The 15618-nt window shown below is 42.9% G+C and overlaps 1 protein-coding gene across 1 annotated transcript in view; it reads left to right on the forward strand.

Moving 5' to 3' along the window:
• LOC309438411 (gamma-aminobutyric acid receptor subunit rho-2) overlaps window positions 1-6966 on the forward strand; it is a gene marked incomplete at its 3' end in the record, with an annotated part of 37856 nt that extends 30890 nt beyond the window's left edge. Inside the window, exons 6-9 of the mRNA XM_082049726.1 lie at window positions 143-283; window positions 528-680; window positions 2717-2913; window positions 6658-6966. Of these exons, the coding sequence (XP_081905852.1) occupies window positions 143-283; window positions 528-680; window positions 2717-2913; window positions 6658-6966 (800 nt within the window). The remainder of the gene's footprint in view (window positions 1-142; window positions 284-527; window positions 681-2716; window positions 2914-6657) is intronic.
• Between the last annotated feature and the right edge of the window lie 8652 nt (window positions 6967-15618).

Here is a 15618-nt window from a genome sequence, read left to right on the forward strand (position 1 = left end):
CTCACTGTTTTTAGCAAGCTTAGTTGTGGAGATACTTCATAACAGAGAAACCTTTGTATTTTGAAATTTTGTCTGGGTCTATTAACTTTTGCTTCCCTTTCAAGGTAAAGTCACATCACATCATGTTTTTTATTTCCCTAAGATGCTTACACTGATGAAGACCTGATGCTGTACTGGAAAAATGGGAATGAATCTCTGAAAACTGATGAAAAAATTTCATTGTCTCAGTTTTTGATACAGAAGTTCCACACTACATCGAGACTGGCTTTCTACAGTAGCACAGGTATGGCCTTTTCTGATTTAATGCTATTGCTAAAGCTCATCCTGTATTAACTACTTGTGAGAGAGCTCTTGGGGTTATATGTCACCAAAATGTAGTCTCTACAAGCTGGACAATGCATGTTTTGAAAGATCAGTTTCTCTTTTCACTACCCTTTAGAAATAAAAAGTCAAAAGCAAGATCTTGTGTCTCTGTGCCTACCATCCAGGCTGTTCTCATTGATTCTGGCTTTCTTCCTCCCTCAAAGGTTGGTACAATCGCCTCTACATAAACTTCACTTTACGCCGGCACATCTTCTTCTTCTTGCTGCAAACCTACTTCCCTGCCACCCTCATGGTCATGTTGTCCTGGGTGTCCTTCTGGATCGATCGCCGAGCAGTTCCTGCCAGAGTTTCTTTGGGTGAGAGCAACTGCAATAAACCATGACTATATGAAAATCTTCTAACAGGAAAGGCAGAACTGTTCCTTTGGCAGGAAAGGGAACTGCTCATTTTGCTGGTTAAAGATATTGGGCAAGCAAATATTTGTTCTATCTGATGATTAATTAAATGTAAAACTTGTTGTTTGCCTTAAATTCTTTATTGCTAAGCATCCCTCCTAATTTATATATAGTTCAGGACAGAAAGGACTGTTTTAAAAATGAAGTTGGACGGAGAAGAGAGGTTCCAGTATTTATGAGTAAATGAATCAAGATTTTTCCCTGTTGTCCAGTCCTGCAGTTCTGAGATGTATTGCCATGGGTGAGGGTAGGGCTTCACAGGAGTTTAAGGACTTACAGGAAGGTAAAGTCTTATGCTGCAAGTTTCATGAGTGCCTTTTGTGGGCAGGATCCTGCCATGTCCCAACTGCCATAGTGGGTGTCCCAGCCCAGGTATGTGTCTTCTCAACCAGCCAGCACTGGTGTCATGGCCAGCGGCGTTCTCTAGGCTGCCTGGAGAGTGCTGGTATGGCACATCTTCACAAAGTTGGGAAAGAAAGGCAGCAAGGTCTATAGTCCTATCAGCAACTACAGACTTAGCTGTCCCTATACCTGGTGTGCCCCTGGGGACACTCAGGGCATCTCTGTAGCATCAGGCCTTAGGCAACAGTGGAGCAGTGAAGGGGGCATGGCTTCCCCCTCACATCTGCAGAGCTGGGGATGATGAGAGGCCATCAGCCTTGAGGTGAGGTGGAGGCTGGGCTTCTCCTCTCCCCAGGAGAAGGACTTGCACTGAGGGTCCAACGTTTCTGGGGTAGGGAGGTCTCTTACTTGAGGAAGTGTGAAAGCAAAGAGGGAGCTGCTCGAAAATCCTGCACACACCAGCCTGCCTCTCCAGACATCTAAAACCCATCAGGAGGAGCTTTGTTTATGTCAGGACTGGAGCAAACTCTTTCAGCTGTTTATCACTCTATGCATAGGTTAGCGGAAGGCAAAAATGTAATAGGAAGAATCTCTGAATGTTAATAGTTCTCATATTAAAAGCATAAAACCAGTATTTTAGCCTCAAAAGTCTGTATCGCTTAGAGAGCTATGCACTGAAGCAAACAGAAGAGGCAGTCAAGAGTCTGCCCCACTGAAATAAGTGTGTTCAGTGGATATTAAAAAAAAAAATACGTCCCGATGAAAAGTGAATGGCAGTAGCTGTGTTTACAGTGGTCACTGTTTTGAAATGGCTGAAGTAGCTATGAATGCTTTTTGGCTCTGTTTGCTTTATTTAAGTGTTTTGGGGAACTTGTAAATATTTTTCCTCTGTTACCATCCAAACACAGTCTATACTATTTTGCAGGATTTTGTCTATATCTGTCTCTCTTTGTATACATATATACATGTGCATATGCATATTCACACACATATATAAACTTAAATACATTCATATGTGTTCGTAAACACATACACATATCTATATATATAATTCAATGGTTGTTCAAAGATTTTTGATTCCCACAGCCTGAACTGTAGATGACATTCCTAGAGGTAAAAGCATAAAGTCTTTTTTTTGCATTGTTTCATGCAAAACATTTTATCATTATTGCAGCTCCCTTGTAAGATCAGTCATTTAGATCAAATCCCCTTTAGCTGTGACCAAAAGTCAATACTCGGTTGCTTTTTGGCAGTGCCTGTAGCACAGATGGATACAGCTAGGGAACAGGAGACCTTGTCACCGCTGAGCTTAGCAGGCCTGGCTCTAAGTGCTGTGTTAAAACCCTAGAGGTTACAGTGAGAGTTAAATACTGGTCCTAGCAAAACAATGTCTGTTCCGTTGCCCCTCAAAACTAAACGGGTCATGCTCACAGAAGTGCAGGCAGCAGAACAGTTCTGCATTGTCAGGAGATACACATCACAAATTTATACCCAACATCTTTTAGAGTATCATGCAGAGCATAATTTCTGTTTTTCTTGACACAAAATCTTTGCTGTATCAGTCAAAAGCATTCATTTCTCTTGGTTCTTGCTAGGGATAACCACTGTGCTGACCATGTCCACCATCATCACTGGTGTGAACGCCTCCATGCCGCGTGTTTCCTACATCAAAGCAGTGGACATTTACCTATGGGTCAGTTTTGTGTTCGTCTTCCTCTCGGTGTTGGAATACGCGGCAGTGAATTACCTGACTACGGTGCAAGAGCGGAAGGAGAGGAAACTGCGGGAGAGGGTGAGAAAAACTTCTGTTTTTTTCATCCATTTGTTCTCCCTCTTTTTTTTTTTTTTAAATTTCAGCTGATGTGGTCTTTATATTGACTGGTTTGTGTCTATAAATAGGAAAACGCTGACATCCATGTGAGTATAATTGGATCTATTTAGACTGCTTCACTTCAGGCTGAGTTGCCAACCCCAGAAAAACAGAAGTTGGTCTCGTGGGTCTTTGTGGAAACAGCGGAGAGGGGGAGAGTGTGATCTGAACTGGGGAAGTTTGCAACCCTGGACTGTGTGAGCATGACAAGAGGGGAAAGTATCAAATTGGATATGTCACTGCAGCTGCCACAATCACTATATTTTTAAACTAAAGGTGTTATGTGGATCAAATTCATTTTTCCCCCTCTACACTCAGCTTTTTTCTGGAAGCTGGATTCAATGGATGTGATAGTGGAGTTGTCCCCATTACCAAACACAAATAACAATCAGCCAAGTTTGCACTTGTACATTTTAATATGCTGCGAAGGGTCTTATCCATCATCCATCCTTGCAGGTTTTCAAGAGCTCACCAGAAACACCCCTGAGCAGCCTGGCCCTGCTGTGAGCAGGAGACAGGACTAGAGACCTCCTGAGCTCCCTTCCAGCCTGAATTATCCTACAGACCTCTGATGTCTTCTTCTTTGTCATTAAATAAAACACCATCACCTTTTGAAGACTAAGTCTTGGGACCAAATTTTTTCAGTCCTAAACATACCCAGAACATCACCACGTTTTACAACTTCTTTCTTCCCATTAACAGCTCCCAACATTATTTCACAGGTAACACTGGTCACTTACTGCCTTTGACTCCTGGAGAAATTTGTATCAGCCTTTCAGAAATGCCAATGCCGACATCATCTTTCTTATGATTTGACTGCGACATTTCCCTCTCTGAACTACTCTGTTGACTTTGCATGTCCTTCTATTCCCCTTACACTTTTTCCTGTGACTTCCCAATACTTTTCCTAGTTGACTTCTCTTCAAAAATTTATTCAGATGATGCATTTTAAAAAGCAATTGGAATAAGTTCAACAGACTCTTGTGACAAAATTTTACTTCTCCCCAAGGCCTTCTCAGAGATAGGGTCATTCTGGAAAGCTACTAGAACAGGTCCTGGGTATCTAGATTTATCAAGTCCTCACCCAGGACCCAGCAGTTCTCTGCAACACAAGGTAGAGATGCTCTGTGCAAGCACAGCGAGTCAAGCATGTCTTACTTGTTGTGCATGAGCAGTGATCTGTGACCTTTGAGCCAGCCCTGCTCAGACTCCCCATGTCCAAAGAAGGCAGTGTTTGTATAAATCCTGTGCATCTTGACAATACTAAGGAAATAACAAAAATCACCCTTTCTAGGTTCAACTTGCCTAGAATAAACCTGTTTTTTTGTAATAGCAAGAAAGCTCTCCTGTGTCAGAGGGATGAAACAAACTCCAGAGGGTTTGTTACTGTTTTGCTAAGTTTTCAGGAAAGTTTTCCCACATCCAGTGGGGGTAGAGCTTGTTATTTATATCACAAATCTGCCCTTTATCAAGTCTCGTGCATTGAATTCTGTATTCAGCAAATACCTTTTTACTACACAAGGTAAAATATTCTATCCACTCTTCAGCACATGACACTACCAATGCTCAACAGCAGTAATAGGAACAGAGATAATAAGCAGCGTTACTCGAGGGGATTGTGGCAAAATGTAGGTGAGTGATCTTGAAGATGCAGAAGAGACTTTCCTCACTGTAAACTTAGACCTTGCCTGCTGATGTTGTTCCTCTGTGAAAGATCTAAAGAATAAAATATGAATAAGTTAGGTTTCCCAGAAAAAAGCTCTATGATATGTGTACATTAAGAAATTAAATGTGCTTGAAACCAAGGCTGTTGGACTCAGAGTATCTAAAACTAAACCATATTTCTCTCAAAACTGGAGTAGTTGCTGTGAACTGCCTGTGGCAAATGGTCCGTGGCCCATGCTAACTCTCAAATCGTACATGAGAACTTTCGGTGCTTGTTGGCTTGGACAAAATTCAGGCCAGAGACATTTCTGACACTGTAATAGTATTTATTGTCAGCTGAGCTCCCATGCCCAAGGATGCTCTTTGACTGTATTTAATTTATTAGTGTAGACTAAAATTGCTGCAGGGTGAAATTACGTAGCATACTTACACATGTATGTGCCTGTGTGAAGATGGATGTAATTAAAGACTCCATGGAGGTAGGTTTCTACTACATTAGGCTCACTTGTCCATAGGAGTGACTGTTATCACATGTACACAAAGCCATGGGAATTGTAATTTGACTTGGGGGCTAAGAGTAAGTCTGCAGAATTTGTTTCTCTGCTGGGCCCTGCAGTAATTGCTTTATTGCTGTTAACTGCTTTCACTTCCACCCACCCACCATCTCCTAGACCTGTCATCAGTTGATGATAAAAAGAGCCTGATGTAATTATTCTCTCTTTGTGTGTGTGTGTGTGTGTGTGTTTGGGGGGGATGGGGAGTGGGGTGGTGTTTATTTTTCAGTTTTGTTTTGGGGAGGGGGGTGTGTGTCTTAACACCCCACTGATGTTCAGCTATATCCATGGAGTGCTCCAAAATATTCCTGAAGTGATGGGTCTAACAATTAACAAGTAGAGCAAATGAGCTACAAAACTTGCCAAGTTTTTCTGTACACAATCTGCTGATGCAAAATCATTTGGTTATGATTAGAACGAAGAAAACAATTCCTAAATTGGTTTTAAGGTTTTCAGTAAGCAGTGTGATCTTTTGGTTAAACAATTTGAAGAAAAAAACTTGAGCACAGAGTTTTCCAATGACATTCTGAATATTACACATTCAGGTATATGTACATTTGTATGTATTTTTTTTTCCAGGATATATCCATTTCAGTGTATACATACTGAATTATTTTAGTGGAACTTATCTTTGAAAACAAGTCACTGGAAAATCCACACACCAAAGCTGGTGGAGGAGGGAATGGAGAGTAAAGTGTTATTTTGTACAGAAAGGAGTCTGTGGGGAATCAGAGGCAGGAACTTGTAGCAGAAAGGAGGTTTTGGAGTCCATTTTCATTACATACAAATATATAATCCATATTGCTGAGACAGAAAACCTGCAGATTTTAAATGGCAGAAGACAGTATTTGCTATTCAAAATTATACCTGTATTAATTGGCTTTTTTAGATTTGTGGGATGTATGCTGGTGCTGCTGAAGCCAATGGAAGTTTTGACATCAACTTCAACAGAGCTGGGATTTTACATTAGGCTTTTAACTGGTCCTCTCCTTGGTTTAAAATCAGATTTACAAAGAAAACACGTGTATCTGTGAAACCAGAACTCAGCCTTTTTTTCCCCATAACACATACTGGATAAGCCATTTCCACAGATAAAAACTGCATCTTGTTCTTGAATATTTGTAAAAACAAAGACTGCAAAATAAGGAATCTCAAGACAACAAGTCTGAACAGAGCTAGATAAGAAAACCTTTTTGTTAGTTTTTATGTCTGCTAAAGCACTTTTCTAATCTTTTCTGAAGCTGCTTGTCCAAGCTGTGTAGCTAAACCATGTTTCTTCCTTTTGGAACACAAGAAAAAGACATTTTTGTTCAAAGAGAAACTTACGATATCTCAGCTAAAATGTCAAGCTCAACAGTTTGCAAGCTGTCTGTTAATTGAAAGGCATAATTTGTGTTGCTAATGCGTTCTTCCAGTGTTCAGCTATATTTCTTGTTTATGTTCCTAGTTTCCATGCACGTGTGGAATACCTCATTCGAAAACTATGATGCTGGATGGAAACTACAGTGAATCTGATGCCAACAGCCTGGCAGGATATACAAGAAACCAGATGGTCCCAGAGGAAGAAAAACAAGAAAAGATGGTTGTGCACTTGGCTATGAGCAATGAATCTAATTCATCAAGGAAGAGAGGCCTGAAGGGCCATGTGGGCTTGCGCATCATCCAGAACACTCATGCAATTGATAAATACTCAAGATTAATATTTCCTGGCACCTATATATTTTTTAATTTGATATATTGGTCTGTCTTTAGCTAAGCATGCTGGCACAGCAGTGACTGAAGCAGAAGACATTTACAAATCTCTCTTTTGTTGGTTCTTTTTCAGTCTAATCTGGATGCAAAGCCAAAAAAACTGATTATTTTATTGCTCCTTTGGAGGGCAAAGGGGAGGACACATCCTCCAGTGGGCGATTCCATGCACAGGCATCATGGAGGAACCTGCTCTGCTGGTTGCTTTCCAACCCACACCCCAGCTCCTGTTTGCTTTATGACACATGTCGTTTCTCATACTTGAAAATATGTGCTCACCATTTGCCCAAAAGGTGCTGTATGCTCCTGTGGGACCAGCAACGCTGGTGGTGCCTGCTGTGCAATGGACAACCACAGACATAGGCTGCCCTGAAGGATCAGACAAATGCAGCTTGCAAAATGGGGTCTGGACCGTGCATCTTGTGCAAGGGAATTGAATGAGGCCTTTCCTTTTCAAAATCTCTGTTTCTGAGCAAATCCTTTTATTTTTTTTTTTTTCTTTGGTGTATGAGCATCATATTTCTTTCCATTGGTTTATGAACAAGATTTCCTTTTAGGATTCAAAGGCTGCTCTCTCTGGACAGGACCTTCATCAGTACCAGTAGGACAGTTGACTGGCCAGGACTAACAGGCTTGGTTACAGAGTGCAGGCGGTATGTTTGAGTCAGTGGTCATTTTTTTCCAGATTAGACGTAAGGAGTGGTGATGAAGCAGAGCAAAGAAGCTCACAGACTGACAGCAGATGGCTCCCAGGGTACACGAGGTTTAGGCATGTGTTCTCCATATAACTTGAGCAGAGAATATGATACATAGCACCTGCCCTCTGAAATGAGAGGGGAAGACAGTGTGTAGCAAGTACAATCATCACATGGTGAATGAGCATCATCTCTGGGACCACCACTTTCTCTCTTCAGGAGCAGAAAACAGTGCTGAGGGCAGCACTGGTGGCTTTCAAAGATTTTCCTCACTCCTGTGAAGCAAGTGCAGCCCACAGAGAAACTAAATTTCTCAATATGCCTCTCTCAATCAACACATTGTCCTTCTTTTCAGGCATTTTGGATCTAGAGGCAGAGATCCTTGCCAGGTCTTCTATCTGCAGAAACATGGACCTGTCAGAGATTAAATGGCCAAGAATAATACTGTAGGATTCAATGAGACCCCAGCTGGCTCTTGGCTCCTTAAAGCTGCTGGAGAGCATTGTAATAAGCTTTTGTGCTTGGCATTTCATTTTTCATCCCACGATATCTCCCTTCCTTTGATAACAATGCTGACAGCAAAACACAAATATAGAAATGTGGTAGCAGGGAGACAACAATGGCCAGGTTTGTGCACTCTGTGTTGTTAGAAAACACTATCACTTTGGGACTGTGGAGGGGATTATGTTCATCAAAACATTTGGTTACCACGCTGAAACTCAGCAGGGTGGTCAGAGCCTGAAACATGAAACAACTGAGGTTACAAGCTGACTCAATTATAAGACTAAGTTATACATCTGACTAGGGTTGGGCCATGAAGATTCAGATAAACCACATGAATAAAGGAAAAGCAAACACAAATACTAATAAAACTGTAAACATTTGTTGTTGTGTGAAATTTTCAGCTTACCATAGAAGTAATTCTTATATCTAAAATCTCAAGGGATGTAGAAGATGGCAGGGGACTGTCAATTCCCGGCTGCCAACAATTCTCAGAGTTTTTCTCATGTCTCAGATATTGCTAAGTCACACTGATGGTCACATTGATTTTCTGGAAAGAAAATTGATGAAACTAAAATTAATGACTGTGTTCCCCTTTCCTCAGCTGTGTTAAAAGCTGACATTAATGGAGTTCTGTGTGGTCATACAACTGAGAAAATACAGCCCTGAACTTACTGATGAGAAGGGGAGCCATGGAAGAACAGCGTTTGAAAGGAAGGGTTGCCCTGTGTCCCAGCCTGCCACTTCTCTCCTGAGCTACCCAGTCAGTGCATTTACCACACATGGTTCTTGTTGGAGCTGAAACCTGGATACATCACACATTTACAGGTGGAGATCACTACAATAAAGAGCAAAAAAAATATTAAAGAAATATCCCACTCATCTTTTGAGAGGTTAAAGCCTGAACATAACAGTGTCCATTCTTCAGCATTAGCAGTTGTGAGTGCAAGACAGGAGCCAGCGCTGTGGCTGGCAGCAGGACAGCGCAGCCACGGGACTTTTGCTGGGGACAGGGGTGAGGGAGAAAGAAATTTGGTTCCCGTGCCCCTCATTTTGCCAGTCTTTCTGTGGTACCCGTGGCACGTGCCATTTAACCTCTCAGTGCCTCGTGTCCTTCCATCTGGAAAGTGGGGAACAATAACATTTACCTACCTCATGAGGTTCCGAGGGGCTTAACTTGTTTAACTGGCATGCGTGCGGGGCATGGTTATGATTTCTGAGCTGGTCGCCCAGTGGGAATCCAAAGGTTTTGTCTTAGATACCGGTGAGTTCTTCAAATGTGTCCTCTGAATCAGTCCAGCTGGAAGAAAGTGGGTAGTTCCCCCGCCTCATAATGATATTAAGCCAGATAATACTCCCGCATTATGATATTAAACCAGCGATAAATGTAGCCAAACAGCCAAAAAGTGAACATTGTCAATAAATAATGCCTCCTGGCACAGAAAAAAATGAACATGCCCTAGTGTTTTACTTTGCCATTTGTTTTTATTACCTCTCCTGTTCCTTAGAAGTTACCAGGCAACAGAGACAGTCCTTTAGACCCTATTGTCTTTGTACTGGTGATACCAGTAGTTTAAATGCTAGCTAATAAACAAGTTTTGGAGAGTCTACCTTACTGTTATTTTATATGCATGTGTACATAACTGATGGACATTGATGTTTGATTCTACCAGACACAATGATACAACCTATAAAACCATCTACAAGGGTATTTCTCCACTAAACAAATCTATCTTGGGCACCACTTCATTTTATTATTCATTAAAATAATAGATGAAAAGTGTAGATGCAAATAAAACTAAGACATCTCCTTCAGGCAGCATATGAATTGTAGTTTTCTACTTGTTAAGAGAAGAATGAATAGGCATGAAGCTAGAGAAGATATCTGAAGTGTGGTCACGAGCATGTGTTTCACCTTTTATCTCCTCTGGTTTACAAGAGATTTCATGAGCACTAACTTCTAGTCACAAGATCCAACCAATGTTTTGAGGAATAGTGCCTGAAGCTGGGCTCTCAATATTGTTTGATGGATACAGCCCAATTCTGTGAAGCACTGAACATCAGGACCATTAAGCTATGGAAGGACAGGATTTCCAGAAGTGCACAAGGGATTTGGGCAAATGAAGCCCATTGATGAATACGCCTTCTCTGAATAACCTGGTCCAATTGCAAAGAGACAAGATGTTGGCCCTGCTCAATCTGCCTCTGGCTCCATTGTACTTTTACTCACTTCTAATCAAATCATGTCTTTAAAAGAAAGTGACTCTCTCTATATATGTACACACATGTATAACACATGTGAGGGTAGCATACAAGAAAGGAAGACAATGGGACACGTACCTATGTTAAATAGTGCACATTTGTGAAATTGTAATATATTGTATGTAAATTACTTTTTGTTATGCCCAGAAAACTTACTATGTTGAATTGAAAAAAAGTCTCTTATTGACAGTCAAGGGCCAAGAAATGAGGTACAGACAAGTTATTCCATAAATCAAAATTATGGATTCTCTCACATTTTCCTTTTGAAAAAGCAAATGTTGAGAATTTTGTAAGAAAGGCTGATGCTAAACTCATTGTACAATGGGTACAATCCACTGTGCTGCTCACTGTAATCAAACTTGATAATAAACTAAGAGATGGAAAGGGTGGAAAAAATTCATTTCATGGTGTGAACCTTAAACTGTGATTTAAGTTCTGTTTGGAGCTCCGTTACCTATGAGTTAATGCCCAGTGGTAAAGGATTTGAATAAACACCTCATTTGTAATTGATTTTAAATAAAACACATCTCAAACGATGGAAGAAAGGTAGTGGAAGCATGCAAATACTTTGAAGTATGCAAAGCTCCTTGGGAAAACTGAGCTGTTAATTACAGCTATAAGCTACTGAGACCTTTTGTGAAAACTGCAGCCCACAACTGAAGAAATTTTAATAATTACTTTACATTTAAGGGCACTTTTTGAAAAGCCCAAATAGAAGGTATATTTCTCAATCTCTATTTGACTATAAATGAGAACTTGTCATTTAATTCCTCCTTTGTGCCTTTGAGAAGATTGTCTCCACACTTATCAAAGAAAGATAAAACCACTCTGAGGTCCCACTGCCCAATCCCAGCCATTATCCCTAATGCAGACAATGGGACTAAAGGAAATGTGCACAGGCAAGGCTGATACCCGGACCACTGAATAATGGCTCTTGTCTGTCAAATTTCCACAATGGAGAGATTACAGCAAGGTACAGACTAACTAAGTGAGATACTGCCCTGCTGAAATTTAAAGAACAGAAAAATGTATTTAAAAAACAGTAAGACTTTAGCACTATTAAAATTAAAATGTAATCCAGTCTCACGCTAAGCTGATTAATTCCTTTGCAAAAATGACATTTGAAATAATGTATCGGGGTCATTACTTTCCTGGTCAGAGGAATTACCATTTCAGATGAAGCGAGAAGGGTGGGGAGGGGAGGGAAGTCAAGCATGAGCAGGGGGCAAAGGTGTCGGGCTCTTGTGGTGGTGCAGGGGTGACCCCAGGCTGAGCAGAGCCCACTGCAGAGGAGAGGGCTGGAGGATCCATCTTCCCCAAGGCACTTGGTAGCTGGGCATCACACATCACTATCACACAACTCCTTGATTTGGGCAAGAAAAAACTGTCTTCTGCTGTGAACTCAGCTTAGGCTGCCTGTGGGCTGGGGGAACTTGAAAGACAAGCAATATTTGCACCCACAACTGTCCACAAAATTTTCTCTGAATGGATTGTGCCTCATGCCACCGACTTTTGATGCTAGCCTGCATTGCACCCATAAAAGAAGACCCACAAACCAGAACAGCCCTACATTTCCTGCTCCTCAGAGCAAGCAGCAAAGCCCTCAGCAGATAACATGAAGACTGATTTTTGAGATTTCCTACCATTGAGAAAACACACAAGACTCATCTTGGCCTATCATCTAAACTGGACTTCTCCCACAAGTCTTTTAGGTGGCTCTGAGTGTGGATATGAGCACTTGCAACCATAGAAATTAGCTTAGGAAAAGTGCTTGACAACTCAATCCATGAAAAATGCATATAAATGATGTGAAGAAAAAAAATAAAAAAAGATTTTACTGCTCCACTTGTCACACAGATTTATAGAAGAAAATTGTGTGTTTAGCTTAGAGGGAATTCAGAAAGGGAAATGAAAGGACAAGTTAATTGTAACGACAGTTTGAATTACTTGAACAAATGTATTTTGGGAAATGGGACAGAACATTAGAGCTGTAGAATTCTCTAGCCTCCTGGCTCTTCTCATTTTATCTGGATTTTTATTAGGGTCCAAATTCATTTCACCCATGAAATTTTAAACTTTTCTTATTAAGGTGCATAATGACCACATTTTTATAGGTATGGCTGGGAGGAGACTTTCAGTGCCATGCACAGATTGTAATTGCAGTAGCCAATACTGCTTTTGCACTTGTTTTGTTTTGGTTTGGTTTTTTATCTAGAGTTTCAGGAGATCTGCTATTCCACAAAAGAAAGACCATTTCATTTGTACCACCAGAGAGTAGCCTCGGCATCTGACGCATATTGCTAGGTGTTCAGGTGCGGTGCTGGGGATGACTTTGTAAGACTATGTAGGGAGGACCGGAAACTCCTGCTTAGGCCACAACTGGAGACACTAACTATCTCAGATGATCACACTAACCATCACCCCCAGCCATGATGGTGACACGGATATAAACTGCCATCCTGGGGAAGGTGACAAAGGATGTTTCCTCAGGGCTTGATCCCATGTGCTGTGCCCCTGTGAGACCCTTTCTTTGTGGGGTCAGTGTCCACCCGCCCCAAACAGCTCTGATCTGGCCATGGGACAGTGAACTGACAGAAACGTTTCTCTTCCTCTGGGGCTGGGGTGGGAGCCCCTCCCTGTGTGTTTTGCCCACGAGGGAAGCTGGTGACCTGGTTTGCAGATGTGGTGGCTGTTTGCAGGATTTTCCTGTCAGATTCCTGCCACATCAGACGTCCCTTTCATCCCAGCGGTGGCCCACAAGTGGAGGAGGAGGAAGAAGAAGAGGAGCCCTTGCTTCAAAGGGCTGGTTCATTTGGAGGAGGGCTGGTGAACAGCACAGAAAGCAGAAGAAATGATTGAAATGGGAGGCCCTGATGATTACTTGGGGTTAAACAGTCAGTCCCAGGCTCTTGCGGACTCTGTGCCCTAAATGGCAGAGGACATGAAAACTGTGCAACTCAATTCTGAACTGAGCTGCTAAATGGAAATTGCACTTGCTGAGCTGTCCAGAGCCCTCACTGCCACTCGCAGAGTAAGGCTGGGGTAGGAGCTCTGTATGTGTCATTCTTTACCTCACTAGCATGCACAGGAATGCCTGATGCCCAGCAGTGTTGCTGCCTGTTGGTGATGCCCAGCAGTGATGCCACCCAGGAGCAACACTGCCCATCAGCTTGCCCTTCCCTAAGCTCAGCCTCCCACAGAAGGGCTCTCCTCGTCTCCTGCCAAGCCCTGTGCCAGCCCAGCCATGCAGTGCTTAGCAAGACATGGCTTCCTTAAAAAAGAGAAAAAAAGTAGGGAAAGAGGGAAGAAGAGGAAAAAAGTCCACCCACATATGGAAGTAAGTATTTGTGTGACTGCGTCAAAGGCAGCATTTTGCCAAGCCATTAGCTACTCCTCACTGTTCCAGTTTTTCTTTAATTGTGGCTGTAATGTTTGTGCTTCCTCTTCCTCAGTCCTCTGGCAGCTGACGTAAACATTACAGCAAGCCAATATTCTTCCCACTTCTCAGCTGGTGACAAAAGCCATGAAAATATGTGACTAACAGCTCCAGTGCAAACCACCTTTGTGCTGGTGCTCTGTCAAGGGAAGAAATCACTGAGGTTGTTTTGTGAGTACAAACTCATAAGGCTGCTTCCTTGTCACATGAATCCAATGAACCAATAAGTTGAAGCAATTTAATTAGGAGGAGGTAAAACAGCCTGGTACAAATAAAAACAAACAAACAAATATTCTGTTTGATTTCACTGAGGAGGAAGCAGTTTCAGAAAGAAGTCTGAGACTTGCCTCCTTTCAGGTATCAAGCAACAGAGCAGAGGCATGACAGGCACCCATGAGAGGCCTGCCCTGGCTGGCTGGTGGGTTCAGGTCCAGGAGGCAGCCCACAGGGGGACCCACCAGTGTACCCAGGACTGGAGCACCCACCCAGGAAGCACTTTAGATTCAGAGTTTCATTCCTTAGTCTCCCCATCCCTTGCTGCTGGGCTGCCACCTAAGCCCTAAAATACCCACAGTTGCTTCCAGGCACATCAGTTCCTAGGACAGACGCTGCCCTGAAGCCTCATGGCCGCTCCAAGGCATGCCCTTGGTCCTTAGCCCAGCCTATATGGAGCTGAATGCCTTGATGTTAATTTATCATGACCCACCCAGCAGGCTGTCAAGTTCTGCTCAGCACTGCGGTGTTAAACCACCTCTGGTGCTGTTTCACAGCTGTCTCCTTGAACCTGGACGTGCCTCAACACCTTCAGCACCTTGCCCATACCTCAGCCCAGCCTCTCCGCTTTCCACTGTCATTAAAGCAGGTAGCAGATCCAAAGACTTCACACACGCCTGCTGCCAAGCAGACACACCTCCAGCCATCTTCTGGTGTCTATTCTGATCCTTGTTTCTCCTCCCCACGAGGCTGCAAGAGGAGAGCAGGAATCACCCAGAAACAAGGCGGCAACAACAGCTGCAAAAGAGGGAAAGAGGTTGAAAAATGTTTCTTGAGGGATGGGAAGGCTGGAGTGGGTAAAGATGCTGAGCTCAGTCCCTGGGTGCTTGGGCAAAGCCCACATGCATGATGCAAAGGTTTGGTGGGTGCTGAGGCTCACATGGCACAACGAGGCTCAGCCCAGCTCCTACACCAACACCTTGCTGGCCAAGGAATGGCAGACTGGGGGCATGTCCCTGTCGCCAGAATGAGGCCACCATGCTGAGCACAGGCTCGGCGGGTCTATGGGGAGGCCGGCCAGCCGGCTTCCGCACCCAAAGGCCGCATCGACTACACTTTTGTCATTTCTGATAGGAGTGCATGCAGCCTGCTCTTAAAAACCTGCAATCCTACAGCCTCCTCGGGCAGTTGAGACCAGTGGTTAACCTGGTTTAAAATTAGAAAGTGTTTACTGGTAGCTAGGCTGAATGTCCCTTCCTGTAACTTGGGCCTGTTAGTGGATATGAAGCAACGTTTATGTACTTAAGTTTGTGCAGATACCAACAGGTTTCCTCTGATGTTCACTTCTTTGGACTAGGCAACTTCTGTGACCCACCCTGAAGCCCCCACAGCTCGTTTGCAGAAAATCCTCACAGCAGCCCTGCTGCTATCAAGCCGTATGAGGCCTGTTCACCCTCACCGCTTCCTTCTGTGGAAGAAGCAGCAGGACAAGGTCTATGGGGATGCACACCCAACTGCAGAAACTGCTTAAATTGGTTGACCAAAGCTTTTT

Source organism: Streptopelia decaocto (genome assembly GCF_964273445.1).
Source record: "Streptopelia decaocto genome assembly, chromosome: 3".
Taxonomy (NCBI): Eukaryota; Metazoa; Chordata; class Aves; order Columbiformes; family Columbidae; genus Streptopelia; species Streptopelia decaocto.